Genomic DNA, 15,905 nt, shown 5'->3' with positions numbered 1-15,905 from the left:
CCTCCTGCCGCGGCGGCGGCGGCGGCGCGCGTGGGGACCCGCACACACAGACACGCACACACAGAGGCAGGCACGCTCACACACGCTCACTCACACCCGCTCCCACGGGCGCGCACCCGCACACACACACATACATACATACATACATGCACGCGCGCCGCCGCACGCTCCCGCGCACGCGTCCCGGGGGGAAGGAAGGAGCCGCTGCCGGACGCCCCGCAGCCCCCATCGCTGCCGCCGCCACCGCCGCCGTCAGGAGCTCCCCGCGCCGCCACCGCCGCCACCACCGCCGGCTTTTGTCCGCCGCCCCCGCGGGAGCCGACCCTCCGCTCGGCCGGCGCCCGCCCGGCAGCATGGACGCGGCGCTGTGACCCGCTGGGGGCGGATTGGGAAGTTTGAATAAGGATTTTGTCGCTTCCCTTTCCCCCTTCTAGCCTCGGTGCGGCTCAGTCCCTACCCCCATCTTCCCCGACAGATTTTGTTGTTTTATTTTTATTTTTTTTCTTCAGCGTGCATTTTTTTCCCCCATCTACCGCGTGGGGTTGGATATTTTTTTTGTTATAGTTTTTATTTTGAATTTTATTTTCTTTGGTCGTACCCGTCTCTACCCGCCGTAGAGACCGTTCCCCGCGGGCGGCCGAGCGCCACCCCCGACCCGGCCCGCGGGGCTGCCATGGATCGCACCGGCGGCTCCGGCGGGGGCAGCGACCGCAGGCAGCCCGAGGAGAGCAAGCCGCTGCTGGGCGAGATGTCCGCTCCCGAGGGGAATAAAATGGGTGCCGCACCGTGCCGGAGAGCCCTGCTCCACTGCAACGGCATGAGGTACAAGCTGCTGCAGGAGGGGGACATCCAGGTGTGTGTCATCCGGCACCCCCGGACGTTTCTCAGCAAGATCCTCACCTCCAAGTTCCTGCGGCGGTGGGAGCCGCACCACTTGACCCTGGCGGACAACAGCGTCGCCTCGGCCACGGTAAGAGCCCGCCCGGCTCCGGCGGCCCCGCCGCGGGGCATCCGCGGGGCCCGGGGGATGCCCGAGCCCTCAGTCCCCGGGCGGCCGGGCCGGGCTGGAACCGCCGGTGGGCGAGGGGGGAATCGGCCCCGCTGGGTTCCGGAATGCCGGCGAAAATCCTGAAAGGATTTTTTTTTTCTCCTTGTTCGTAAGTCTGTGGATGTTTATTTTTGCAGTTTCGGTGTTGGGGTTTTTTTGTTATTATTTTCAGAGCAAGGCTACTATTGCTGTTATTATTGTTGGTGAATTTTTTTTTGCTTTATTAAAATAATAAAAAAAAAATCCTTCCCTCTCAACACGACCCCGACATACAGTCACCATTCCGAGCCCTTTGTATCCGAAACCAAAGTCGGCAGATACCTGCTGGCACCTTGGCCAAGTTGGAGATGAGGGAGGTGGAGGATGCTTTAAATTCGAGAGCCAAGGCTCGGGTTGTGCGCGGACTTTGCTGTGGTTCAGGCCTGCTCTGGGGACTCTGCTTTGGCGGTCACATAACCTGCCCGGATACAGGCAGTGTGATTGGAAAATATGGAGATTCCTTCAGGGTTTTTCTTCCTGCTGGAAAATGATGCAAGAGAAAAAAATGCGAGGTGGTGATATCAGCTTTACAGATGATGTACTATAGACGGATGCAGTCTTGAAAAATATGATTTATATTTTCATATCCGACTTAAAATTTAATGGCCAATGTTATTTGAATATTTGTGGAGTATATAGAGTGATTACACAGATTTTATCTAATAAGCCATTAACAAAATATATTTTACACTGATCTTTAATCAGCCAGCATTTGGATTCTGGTTTTTTTTTGATTTATATGTAAATGTCTCATTTTTCTCAATGGCTTCATTCTGGCCTTCCTATAGGACACTGATACGAGAGAGTGGATTGGCTTTTGTGTAGATTTCTGTTAATGGTGAATTTCAATGGATTTCATCCAGCCTGTGCTGTGCTCGGAGGTTGGGTTTTTTTCACACCTTGGAACCCAGACATAGTGTGTGTAAATGTCTCTTCTGCATCATGCTCTGCTCTGAAGTATTCAGAGCAGGTTTTCAGTGGGAGCTACTTTAACCTTCAGGTAGGCCAGCTGCCTGTTCTCACAGAGCTCTCCTTTGTGCCACAATGACATCTCTGCTTGCCGTTTCCACCGGGCTCTCGAGGATGTTTCAAAGGGAATATTTTCTTTCTTTGATAGCACTGCTGCTTAAAGGGAGAAGCGAGATTTGGTGGAGCGCTGTTGGAGAAAGCTCCTGAGAGACAGGAGCACGAGGAGTTTTTGCAGTTCTTCATTTTGTTGAGACACCATCATTGTGGAGGGGGAGTTGAATATTAGTGGAGATGAGGCATTTTCCTGGCAGTATCCATAGCTGATTATTTCCAAGCCGAGGAGGAGGATAGGGGTAGAGAGAGGCACGATCACGCTTCAGATGTTGTTCTCTGCAATGTGGCAATACCAGGCATGAAGTTGTGTTTTTACAGGACACGTCAAACTCTGCTCGCTGGCAAAGCTGTCACCAGAGAAACCATCTCTGAAAAGATTTCTGAAGTCCTGTGGGGCTGTGCTTTAATTAATGTTGAGGTGTTCTCATTCCTAATTATTTTATGTGTATAAATAGCAAGAAGATAGCAAAGCACTGTGCGTAGCATTGCAGGCTCCATTTTGTTGAGCAGTGCTCTTCGTGCTTGGTCTTGTGCCTTATCATTTTTTCCCAGTGCTAACTCACCCTACAAATAGGGTTGATCACAGAAATACCTGTGCTTTATTGTTTTAAGTAGTGTCTTTGGTTTCCAGGGGGTAATTAGGGCACAAGGATAAGATCTGCATTCACTTGTTGCCTGCCTCTGTGGGTAGGTTTAGCAGGTATCTTTCAGACCTTCGTTTTGTGATACACCTACATTTTAATCTTTTTCATTTCGAGCTGGAAATGTGTGATTTAAGCAAAATCTCTGGTAGTTTAACACCCACCCCCTACAGAAATGGGGTACAGGCACAATGCCAAAACCTCCTCAAACTGGAGGTAGATATTTGAATGCAACTAATTTGGTTTTCAAGAGCTGCAGAAAAATATCCATTCTGCCCATTGAGAGTGGCTGTTGGGAGCACTCAACAGCTTTGATAACAAGGTCATTTTTACACATGGGGCTTTCGACAGGCAGGATGCTTTATGAGCAGCCAGTAATTAACCTTCACATCATCCCTTTGCAAATCCTCTGGCATGACGAGTTTTACTGCATTCTATATAACACGAATAAAATTGAACAGGAAAATAACATCACTTTGTTTTGCATTTGAAAGCAAAAGTTGTAATGACACCTAAATCCAGATCTGGCAAATTATGTCCCTGAGTACAGAGGATAAGTTATTTGTTGATTCTAGGCACTTTATGTCCTTTTTATTGTCACTTGAGACATACATTAGAATTAAATTCTTCTCCCCACAAGCTCTTACTTGTCAGTCCCTGGGCTGCAATATAGAAGTTAGCATTAGTTTGTGTATGGATTATTCATCTATAGTTTATTCCATGAATAGACATGGTATGTGCCCACATATATAAGTCTGAATAATGAGACTTAACCTACTTTTTTAGAGAGATAACCAGTTTTGTTGTTTATTTAGGCAACTACAATTTTTGTGCTGACAAGATAGTTTTTGGTAGCAAAAGTGCTATGCAAGAATGCAATGGAGCAACTGTTAGGCCATCTTACTTTAGCAAAAGTGGCTGGAAAAAAATAATGTTCTCTATAAAGTGCATTTTTTGACATGATGACAAGTGACCATTTCAATTAAAATCCGTGTTAATAAAATAAAAATAATAAGTGTATTCTGAATTGGCATATGCACCCATTTAACAAATGCAGAAAGGTATTAATTGTGGGCAGTCCCATAACTGTAGGTGTTAGGACTTCATCTGATTTATGTGTGTTTCCATTGTTTGTGCCATGTTTTCATTTCTCAAAGAATTGCTTAAATATAGCACAGTGTCACCATTGCAGTTTCACTCGCATCATGTCCAGGGTTTCATTCTGGTTAAAGGTTTTTTGGAGAAAGTGAATACAGATCTGTAGTTTTTTTTTTTCTGTTATGTTTTATTACTGTAAATGCTAAAGTCCCAGTAGGAAATTCTGACACTTAAAAACTTTGTTTGTCAGACAGCAGCTTGCCTGGGGATGAATTTGACTTTCTCCCCCATGGGAGGAATAATGTTTATTTTATAAACACCTACCAAACTCAAATGTAGCACCCTTACTAATTTTTTTTTTCACCAGTGAGATCTGTCCTTGCACAGCTTGAGGGGCAGTGATAGTAAAAACAAATACAGAAACAAAGTGAAATGTAATATTTCTTACTTTTTTTTCTTTTTTGGGAGGGGCAGGGTGGGGTTAGGAGTAACCCTTTCTTCAAGAGAAATGTGCAATTTCATTTTCAGTAGTTTAAACATTGGTGTCATGACTGTTCTGTCTCTTTCAGGTCTCTTTCATGTCCCTTTCATTCTTTCTCTCGCACAGGTGGGTTGTAGATGTTGAGGGCAGTGAGTTTTAAAGTCCTGGGTTGCAGGCAGGGCTTGTGATACATATGTATGTGCAGCAGACAAGGGAAGAATAAATACGTGATTCATTGTCTCTGCCTAGGGATGACCTCTCTAATTCCCATCTGGGAAGATAAGGCTTTATTGAAACCATGAGGTTACTCATTAATATCCCTCAAGGAGGTGGAAACTTTGGCTTTTCATGCCCATTTCATATTTCTCGGTGTTGCCTTGGCAGGTGGGTTGGGTGTAATGTAAATGTTTTGTTCGAAGCTGGTGGCAATGCTGAACAGACTTGAGTTTCTTTTAAACATTTTCTGTGCAGACATGATGTGTGAGGACAATGGTTTATTGACAGGCTGGCTAATTGTAAATGCATTTGAAACAAGAATGTGAGTGGATTAGGGAACTGCATTTGTGTTTTCTTCTAGAGACAAGAACATACCCAGTTAATATTAAATGAGGCAGGGCAGAATGATCTGTTTCAAAGAGGAGAAGTGGAGTAGAAAATTGTCTTCTAATTGTTTTTTAAAATTCAACAATTCTGCTACTGCATTTGTTTCAGCATGCTATTACATGTCTTTCCTTCCTTATTTTGGTAAAGATAGAGCAAAAATTCCTATCAAGCTGGACTCATTGTTTACTTTAGCACAGATTCCCATTAGTTAGAAAAACACACTTTTAAAAATTAAATTTCCCTTTAAAAACAATTAGCTCAAGTGGGAAGTATTATGCAGAGCTCAAAAGTTTCAAAACAATCTCACAAGACGAATTTTTTAAAGCTTTCCTGAAAAAGGAATATTGTGGTATTATCCAGATTGCAAGAAGAATTAATATGAATTTATAATAATAAAAAACAATTCAGTAAACCAAGTGCTGTCTTTAAGTCCTGCACTATTGATGAGGCTCTGCAAATGTGACTAGATTGGTGTGTCTGCCATCATTACATGTATAAATAATAAAGAAATTTTAGATTTTTTAATTTGTTATAATAATGGAACGATAAATTAACATTTATATTGAATATTTTTTATGGTTTACTGTTACAGGTGCTGGCTTCCATTTCATGAGAAGTGGTAGCTATAGGTTTTGGGTGTACATATATTTGCTTGTTCTGGGTTGCTGCTGTCTCCCAGGTATTTGGCTCAGGTGCATCAGAAAGAGCACTGAGTGCCATAATTTGCATAAAAGCCATGACAATTTAGAATTCTCTGCAAATTGAGAACAAATCGCTCCATGTTATCTGTACTGATGAAATTGAGATTCTCTTTCACAAGTGAAGGCAGGCATGTGCCTGCATTAGCAAACCCCAAATTTTTCTGAAGACCTGGTGATTTAATGGAATATTGCTTTGTTGTGACAAACTTATTTTATTGCTGTATTAGTTAGCAGTTCAACAGGTGAAAACCTAAAATGATATTTCTTTAAAGTTGTTTAATGCCTATCAAACATACCTTTGCATATATAGTTCCTGCAGTGGTTAAAAAGCATATTTATAAGTCAGTAGTGTTAAGGTATGTGTTTATATGTCACAGAGCATATATAAAATATGAAAACAGAAGCTGTATTCATTGACAGAGTGAGAGCTCTCAAGGCTATTAGTGTTAGCACCCAGCCAGTAAATTTTACATGTTCAGGAACATAAATAAAAAGGATACTCAGAAATACTTGTGCCTCATTTTTCCTTTTGGCTGGGGAGTAAAGATGTGGTGCTAGTAACTAGGTGGTGGTAATAGTCCCCATGGGAGAGGCTCTTAATTGCCTCTGCTGCTCCCTGGGACCTGATCCTGCATCAAAGCAGGGCCTGCAAGAGCTCACATCCCTCACAGGGCTGGGCCTTTCTGGAGCTCTGAATAATATTTTATATTTTTTTGTAGTGGAACATTATAACTGTGGTTATAGTAGTGATGGGAAGAGTCTGCTGGGTCCTCCAAGGTGGGGTGAAGTCCTTCTAGGAAGGGATGTGCTGCCCGGAGAGGCTGGCGTGCCCCTGGGTCCCTGGCAGTGTGCAAGGCCTGCTTGGACAGGGCTTGGAACGACCTGGACTTGTGGAAAGTGTCTCTGCCCATGGCAGGGCATGGAATTCTTAAAGGATCCTTAAAGGTCCCTTCCGACCCAAACCACTTCATGGTTCTGTGAAACTCAACAAGAATGTTTGGTTTTTCAGAGGTGAGAGGCTGAGTCCCATCTGCATCGATGTTCCAGTGTGCAGGGTTGGGTTTGCTTTGTTAGCAGCTCTGGGAGAACAGGCTGAAGGTCTCACCAAAATCAATCACAGAGCTGTGTGCACTGAGGGGCCTTTTTGGAGGAAAAAGCTGGTAGATTTAGTACATAGAAAAGAGTGATTGTTGGGGAACTGTTCAATTTATTGCATACAATTTGTTGATACTTTTGAAGTTCCTAGGTAACAGATGAGTTTAACATGATATAATTTCCTTCTATGTTAATAAGTATGGCTAACCTATTAGGGTTTTAGCCATCCCCTCGTATAGGATTTATGAGAAAAGAGACCTACCTCAAATAGTTCAAGCCTTTTGGAGTCTTTGGAAGTAATTAGATTGTGGCTTGCATGGGTAGATTGTGGCTTGTTTATTGGTGTTTTGACCAGTGCTAGTTTGCATCAGTTTGGTTCTGTGTGTTCACAGGTAACATAGTGCTTGATTCCACAAACAGCCAGGTGTTGGAGGATGATTGATACTTCAGCATGTATAATCCATTCAGAGAGCTTGTGCATGTATGTGCGCTCAATAAAATAACTTTTTTTGCACCGTCTGCCGATGCAGTGTCATTGGCAGCAGCGCTGGCTGAGTCAGCCCTGGCCTGTGCCGTTCATTTCTCCATCTGTGCCATACCCTGTCAATCCATCCTTGGTAAGTGCATAACAGTTTGCAGGGTCAGGTTGAGAAAAATCTCTGTGAGCTGGCTGGGGAGCGCTCTCTCTGTCTGAACCTTTTGCAGGTTTGTTGTGTGCCTTTTCACTGGATCAGGGAGGTGATGTGTTTCAGTGCACAGCCCGCCAGACTGCTGAGAAAGAAGAGAGCGGGAAACATGGCAGGCTGGAATCTGTGCCAAAAAAAATGTATTATTAAATCATTGCGTAAAATTTTCCTGTTTTGCACAATATGTAAGAATGCAGGGACAACACCAGGAAAGGGAAAAGACAATTGAAAAGCATACATTATAACTGATCACGTCAGTGGTGAATGAAGTTTTAGCTCTTGTGGTTGTGGAGGAAAACACGAAGTCAGAACCAGATGCTAAGTTTAAAGGCCTTTACTTCACAGGCTTAAAAATCAGGAGCATTTAACAATACTCTCTAGGTTTTGGAAGAGGGGGACTCATGTTCCAGGATTTGTGGTGTTACCAGTGCTGCCATTTCCAGTACTTAAAGTGATTTGTTGACTTTGCCCCTTGGGCTGTCCCATGACTGATGGGACAGGGCCAATAGAATGAAATAAAAGCAGGTAACCTGCCAGGTGTCCAGGCCATGAGGGTATGGTGAAGGCTATGCTCTTCTACTTTAATCTGAGTTTTTAGTAAGCTTTTAAATAACATTAAGTATTTTTCCTTTTTTGAGAAACTTAATAAAAAGGCATATGTTTTTTCTGGATTTGAGTGCTTCTGCTAGATGTGTGCCATTACTAACTGAGCTTAAGAAACTCGTCAAGTTGCAATTACTTAAATCTGAACTGGAAGTACACTCAGTCACGTACATTCTTGGTCTCGCTCTGCTGAAATCAGGAGGGTAATTTGAGGAGAGGGATTACCATTCATTGCCTGTGCTGTGAATGGCAGGATGTGCTGTTCAGAGGGCCAGGAAGGTTCAGGGAGGGATCACGGTGCAGCTCACTCTTGGCTGCTGGCTGGGGGCATGGCTGACTCTCCTCTCAGCCTTGTCCAGCTCTCAGAGCCCCATTTTCTCCCTCTGCTTGGCAGATCTCAAGGTGCTGAGTGACCTGCAGTGGCTGGAATGGCTCTGCCATGAGCCAGAGGGTTGCTGGAAAGTTCCCTCTTATTCCTGGTTAGAACTGGTGTAGAAGCTGTTGCTCTGGCACCCATTTTATGCCAATGCTGTCCTGGTGGAAATCGAATTTGTGACATTCATCTGTGGGGAAAACATCACTCAGAATCCTCCAGCCATCACTGCTGCTCTGTGCCAGCTCTGTCCTGTCTCCCTTCCTCAGACAATAGAGTTTTATTAAGGAAAAAATGCTGCTTGCTGCAAGTAGCTCTCTTTTCCCCCATTTGGTATCAAACTTTGCTGAAGTGCTGCTGTGGTCTGTGGTTGTGGCTGGAGTTTGCAGGAGGGTGGATCCTCTGCAGGAGCAGCTGCTCCCAATTCCTGGAAGGGGGAGGAAGATGGTGCTGCTGCCTCTGCTGTTACCTTGCTGGATATTTGCACCTGTGGCCATTTTCACTTCTGAGGCCGTGGCAAAGTGAGAGGTTTAAAATGGAGCCAGGCTCTCCTGGGCCCTTGGAGCTCCTCTCCCATGTCTGCCCAGAATATCAGCTTGTTTCAGGGGTAAGAGTTCTTGCACTATTCAAAGTATGCTGCAACTTCCCCAAAGTTTTATTCCTGTGCCTGAAGGATTGCATGATTTTCTCAATGGAAGAAAAATTTTAAAGGAATAATTGCTTTCATTGATTAAAAGAGTAATTACCAGGACTTCAGAAAAGATGACTGAAAAATGGTTATCTAACGCTTCTTAAACTCCAGATCACTAATTTCTTGATATTAAGAATAGGAATGTTGAATGCTTGGCACTGTCACTAAGGAACTTTTCTTTCTTGGATTTCTACTGCTTAAAGAAAGGTTAAATAAAATGAAATATTTTTCTCCTTTTGAAAAATTTAAAACTCAAACCTTATTAGCACACAGAAATGGATTTAGGTTTTGTAAGATTTTGTTTTCAAAGATGCCACATGTGGTACAGTAAGTGTTGCCTTAGAAGAAAGCTGAGATGAAGCTAAATCAGAGGGTTTTGTTTAGAATACATCATTGTATTCCCAAATACAATTATTTTACATTTATATTTTGCATAATGTCTTTCTTAGACCTAAAGAGAAACTGTATCAGCAGATCAGAATCAGAGATAGTATTTTTTTCTTAGAAATAAGTTCTACATCTTTTGAAGTGTGTGAATGTCCATGCATATTTTATGGATGAGATTTCTGATGATGTAAACCTAAAGGTAAGGCAAGAATTGTGAAAACAAAAAAGTGGCCTCATTTTTGATTTATGTAGGGACAATTAACATCAACTGAGCAACATTAGGTAATTGCATTTGCAGTGAGAGATTTCTGACAATTTTTTAAAGAACACCTTTTTTCCCCCCAAAAATCTAAAGATTCCCCATGGTGTGTTCCCTGCAGTACATTTCAAACAATACTGAGCAGGTATTTCTCAATGGTGAAGCTGTGATATTGCTTTTTTTGTTTCTTCCCAGTGTTTTGGCTATTTGAATATAAGTGTTTGGGATTGGCAGGTGCCTCTTACCATGCTGTTCCTGCTGTAGTGGAAATCTGTTGTACCACCAGAGTTTCTTGTTTGCTACTGTAATAAAACTAGTGAGTATTGTGAGCAGGCTGGTTTTGCTGTCTGGAATAAAACTGAATGACTTTGTTATCCATTTCTAGGGATGGGCATTATTAACAGTAAAGTAGAGTCTGCTTTAAAAAAAAGATTTTGAAACTTGCCAAGTGGACTCCAACTTTTTAATCAAAATACTAAGGGTGTGTAGATTTTTTCCATAAATATAAATGTCTGTTTGACCTGTGAACAAAAAAGAAGAGGAATTATTTTTGGCCTTTAAAACAGGGATAAAAAATTATTTTTGGATGACAGCGTATCTTCATTATAGTAATCTTTGGGTTTCAACCATCTCCAAGTGCTTTATGGCCAGTATTTTTGTATGTGGGGAAAACAAAGAAATAAATGTAGATCTGACATGTTTGCCACTGTTAGTTCATGTTTACTTTGCAGTTTCTTAGTTGGTGTATGGATCTGTGGTTCACCCAGGAGGCCCCTAAGGTTGGACACCAAGGACCAGCAGTGCCTTGCCCTAATGCTCCTGATAAATCACTGGTGGGAGCTGGAGCAGAAATGATTTTCCTTTGCTTTGTCTGCTAGGCTGCATCTTCCCTCCTGATTTTGATGGCTATTAATTTTCTTAATGGTTGTAAATGTCATTAAAAATGAGTGGAAGCGTGGGAGAGTGAGTGACAGCAGAGCGTGGCCCCGAGTGTCGCGCTCTTCTCGCTACCCTTCAATCTTCCTGCACAGAAAATACCTGCCAGGGAGCCAGGTGCCAATCAGTTCAAGTCTCTGCTTTCTGCAGCGTGTGTGCTTTGTGTGTTCTCCTAATAGTCACTTCTGACAGCCTACCACTTTGCTCCTGCTTCAGAGGCTGTTAAGACTGAATTCAGAAATTAAGAGTAAGTCAGGGAAACCTTGACTGCACTGAAATGTTCAGGATGAGAATGAGCTTGCAAAATTGTTAAAGAAAAGCAGGATGCTGTGATTCCTCTTTGTGGAAAGATTGGCAGTTCTCTCTCCCTTCTCAAACCTTGGATTTACTACACAGACTTCTTGATGTTGAGCTCATAAATTTAGGAATCCCTTGAGAAGATTATGACTACAGAGGCATCCTAAAACACCGTGTTTCTTTCTGGTACAGCGTGAGCCGTAAGAAGGTAGGAAACTGAAAGCAGAACTTCATGTGGACCCTTAAATCAAGGATCTGTGTGAGATGATGCAGTTCTTCAGCTGTTTTTTCCCTGGTGGCCCTGCAGTTGTTGTGGCTGGGGATGTGAGTGGTGTTTGCTGCTGCAGCTCCCAGGGGTATTGCACATTGAGAGGTTTCTGTGTGTCACTGATGGGGGCGTGAGCCTGCCTGCCTCCAAAGGCTCTGGTGTTCTGTCACCTGAGCACTTTGCTCAGTAACCTGGCTCTGAGAAAAAGGTGGGAGGAGGGGAACGAAACTGTGAAAGGCCCAGTGGTTCTTGAAGAACAGCATTTACTTTCACAGCAGAGATTTGCATCTCCTTCCATGGACTGTGTGGAATGAGGTCTGTCGGTGTCCTTGTCTTGCTGCTCAGCAGTGAAATTCATGCCTGTAGTTTGGGTACCTGTTGATTCCTTGTGGAAGATTAATCATGTTCCGTGGAGCAGTTGTGTTCCTTATCCACAGGAACGTGGAACAGAGAGGTTTATTTGGGTGTCTGGAGGAAGAGAAAACAACGTCATGTCGCAGATGTCATTCAGTCATTGTTTAAACCAGAAGAAAATCTATGCAATTGCTGTAAACCTCTGCCTTTAGTAAATAGGTTATAGTGGCACAGTTATTGAATTTGAAAAGGAGCTTCAGCTTATTCTTTCAGTGCAGAAACACAGGTAATTCTTCAGATATTCCATACTAAGGGAATAGCCACCCCAGCTGTGTAATGAGGGCTTGAAGGAGTATTCCCTATCATGTTTGGTATGAAAATGCAGCCCCTATATGGAAGGGAAGAGCACTGATGAAAGATAGTACTCAAGTGCAAATTATGCAGCATTACTTTAGTTTTTCTTTCTGTTCCTTGTGTTTCTTTCAGATCCTCCAAGTTTTTTCTTTCTTGTTTGTTTTGGTGTTTTTGCTTTTCTTTTTTCAATGCTGACTTTTGAGGAAAGATTTTAAATTTTTAACTAAAAATTAGCCTGACATCCGGAGCCATGGAGCAGGCTCATTCTCTCCTAGAGGAGCAAATGGTCAGAGTGGAGTCTTGGCACTGAAAATCCTGTCTGCTTTGCAATCAAATAATGTGGACATTGAAGCAAGCATAAAACTTGTGTTGGCACACAACTTTGTAACTGAAGGTGAAAGTAGAGACACAGTCGACATGTCTTGTCTGAATGGAAACACATTTCCTAAGGTTGGGTAATTAATCTTTTGTGATTGCTGTGAATGAAACAGGAAATAAGGCTGGAAAAGCTTGAAATTAAATGAAATGTGCAGGACCAGACATGCACTTTGGTATTAAATATTGACATACCCCTTCCAGGTAACCACTTTGCCTTTGCAGCCCAGCATTTGCCCTGAAGACTGCAATGTCTTCTTTCTGTGATGTTTATAGTGAAAAATTTGTTGCCACTGGGAGATGTTTCTAGAAGCTTCTTGACTAACACCTGTATATGCTTCTTTTGGTGTCTCTGCCTCCCTTGATATTAACCTCCTGATTTACTGTAAGTGATTTCAGATGTCCCTGGTGACTTGTGTTGACTAATTTACTTTAAATATGGTGAAATCATATCATCTGTTGTGGGAGTTGATTGTGGGTCAGGCTGCTCCCTCGTGCAGACAGACAGCGTGGGAAACCACCCAGCCCTTGGTGGTGCTTACCCAAAACCAGGAGCAGGTCCCTTATGCCCTGTGCCTGTGGGCTGGAGTGTAGGTTGGTCAGTTTTAAACCTGGGATGGGTTGGGATTGAGGCAGCACTAATTATCTGCATTATCTGTGTATTGTTCATGGTAGTGCAGCATAGCCTGAGCGGGCTTGAAGGAGAGGGGGAAAGGAAGGATGTGATGGGAGGAAAGAATTAAAGCAGCTTAGGGGTAGGGGTTGGATGGATCTGTGTGCTCTCTGGGTTGGTGGCTGCAGTATGCCTGTGACTGGAGCATTTTTGACTCATCTCCAAAGGATGTTGTGCCCAGGGCAGCTTCTTCACACAGGGCAGTGCCAGCCCACAGTGTGTGAGGCCCGAGCCATTGTACCTTCCCTTGTGAGCACAGCTGAAAAATGGAGGGAATGTTTACGTTTGGTGGCTTGTGTGTTTCCTAATGCCTCTACATTTATCATGCCCACTTTAATTGAGATAAAGATGCAGTGCTGTGTGACATTATCTGGGTTTAACGTCAACCCTTCGGGAGGTTGTGTCTCTGCTTGTTAGATTTTTCTTAGCAGGAATAAGAGAACAAACTTACCCTGTGCATCTTCTTGCTGTACAGTCTGTACCTGGAGATCTTCAGAGTGCTTCTGTCTTGAGACCTTTGTGTCTGATCTAAGGCTCTTGCTGTGCTCAGATTTCGCGTTACCCGTTTTGTTATTTTGGAATTGTAAGAAAAACGTGTGCAAACAATGCTCTGCTGTTTCCAAACACTGTGAAGTTTCCCCCCTTTGCTTCCTGTTTTTGTAGCCTGTTTGTGAAAAGACCTTGTCTGCTTTGCACTGGAGTTAGGATTAATGTGAATGCATTCTGCATCAGCTACTGTGTGTTCCAGCATGCAGGGGCCCGAGCTGCTCTTCAGCAAGCGTCATTACTCTTTATTTATGGGAAGAATAGATTAAAAAAGACTGGTGCATGTAAAAGTGAAAGCAGAGGCACTGTTAAATTGTGCAGTCATGAGCTTGTTATTTCCCTTCCTCCCAGTATGCAAGCCAGTTAGTAACCTAGTGATCTATACATGAGGCTTTAATTGGATATATGCCCAGAGTGCAGATTAATATGGAAAAGCTATAAAGGCATGGGTTCACAAACTTTATTTGACCACATGAGCACTGTCTGTGTGATCCCATGTGGAATGTGTGAGGGATTCTCAAAACAAAGAAATACCTCAATGTATTTGGGCAGATCTGTGTGTAAACCACGGGATACAAAGGTGATATCTCTGCCTTAAAGTCAATAGACTGTTCATTAAACAGGACTTCTTCAGCCTTAGGTGGGGCTTAGGTGCATCTGTGGCCTCTGTGTTACTTGACTGCTTAAATTTTAGTTTTGATAATTGCTGGAGGTTTCTCTTTACAATTGGATATAATCTTGGCTGCCTCTGGAGATAAGGGGGGGGTGTGAATCTCTCTGTAGTGAAATAAAAACAAGCAGATGTTTGACTGCAGCTGGCTAGAGATAAATCATTTCATATAAACTTGCCTGGAGAACATGATTTTACTCTTCTATAAACCTACACTCTAGAGGGAAGGGAGAACCCCCATTAGTCAATGACACCCTCCTGGCCTAAAATTCCATTGTTTCTAGTTTGCAAATCACATGAAACACAGACTACTAGCTGTATTCAGCAAAGGCTTTCTCAGTTTTGAAAACACTTGTAACACAGATTTTGTGTCTCTTCTGGGGATTTTTTTTATTTTTAATTAAAATTGCAATATTCCTAAATGTGTAAAACCAGCCACAGTCATGTCCCTGTATTCTCCAAGCTAGTTTAATATTGGTAAAATCTCTTTTAAATTGGCATGGTATTGCTGTAAAGAGTTTGGTGGCTTGGGAGAGCCAATGAAGAGTTGCAGATGAAGCTGATCTTCCTGACCCATCATATCATGGGGAGCAGTAAGGCATTCCACCTATCTCAGAACTCTGTTTTTCCTCTTCACCCTCTTTTGCATGATTGTTTGGCACACTATTCAGTTGCTCCCTGAAGGTGATGGATGGAAATGTTATCTCCTGTAGCATGAGCCCTAATCAGCATGAGGAGTGGGGAGCTGGTGGCAAATATACCCCCATAGTTTCAGAAAATAAGGTAACCTTAATTAAAGTTCTGTGCAAGTAGTTTCAGTGTTTGAGTCCAGCCATTTGCCTGAGGAAGGCCGGGAATAGTCCTGAGCTCTCTGCCTGCGGCAAGAATGTGGGAATTGCAGTGACTCATTCCCAGGGACAAGCGATGGGAATGAGGCATTGCTGTGGCTGCAGATAATTCCCTGGAAGTCTCCGTTGTGCAGAATGCATTAATTGAAGAGATTCATGAGCTGCTTAATGTCACATCACTTCATTTCCTCATCAGGGAACTGAAAGTCTCATCTGTGTAGGAAAAAACCCAGGATCTCTCTGGTTGTCAGTAAATCTTGACCTTTGTAGAAAGAGTTTGTTTGTGTTGTCCATCATATTTGCCCTGTTGCTGTGTAGCTTGAATTTTCTCTTGCCCTATTACCTATCAGCTGTGTGGACAAAGTCAGCTGTGTAAAAATGTGCATTTCTGAGTGCCCAGAAATGTGAGCAGTGGAGATGAGGAGGGAGCTGCTGGGCTCTTCAGTGCAGTGCAGCAGGAGGATGGGTGGTTCCTGCTTGTGGCTGATCACCATCTGCAGCCATTGCATTGGCCACAGCAGCAGGGGCACATATTTCTATTTAATAGAGAGAGGGTGTATCATAGGATAGCCCTGCAGAGACCTGGAAATACAATGATTTTGTGTGGTCTGTTCTGGAATGGATGGGTGCTCATCTCCTGCAGACAGTGATGTGTTCCCAGTGGGTACATCTGATGCCATGTGTGGGCAGCAGAACATAAACACTGCAGCCCACCATCTGCAGATTTAAACTGGAGAAGAGAATGTGCTACACTTACGGAAATCAGTCTTGCTGTGTGTGATAGATATCACACAGA

The 15,905-nt window shown here is 43.3% G+C and overlaps 1 protein-coding gene across 1 annotated transcript in view; it reads left to right on the top strand.

The window, feature by feature from the left end:
* Positions 1–300: 300 nt before the first annotated feature.
* CMIP (c-Maf inducing protein) overlaps positions 301–15,905 on the top strand; it is a 130,524-nt gene continuing 114,919 nt past the window's right edge. The window contains exon 1 of the mRNA XM_054269480.1: positions 301–970. Coding sequence (XP_054125455.1) covers positions 674–970 — 297 coding nt within the window. The 5' untranslated portion in view covers positions 301–673. The remainder of the gene's footprint in view (positions 971–15,905) is intronic.

The sequence above is a fragment of the Melozone crissalis genome, unplaced genomic scaffold (genome assembly GCF_028551555.1).
Source record: "Melozone crissalis strain CALT ecotype California unplaced genomic scaffold, PUWL_Pcris_2 ptg000007l_1, whole genome shotgun sequence".
Lineage (NCBI taxonomy): Eukaryota > Metazoa > Chordata > Aves > Passeriformes > Passerellidae > Melozone > Melozone crissalis.
The sequence above is the reverse complement of the archived record's forward strand: the minus strand, read 5'-3'. Positions and strand labels throughout refer to the sequence as shown.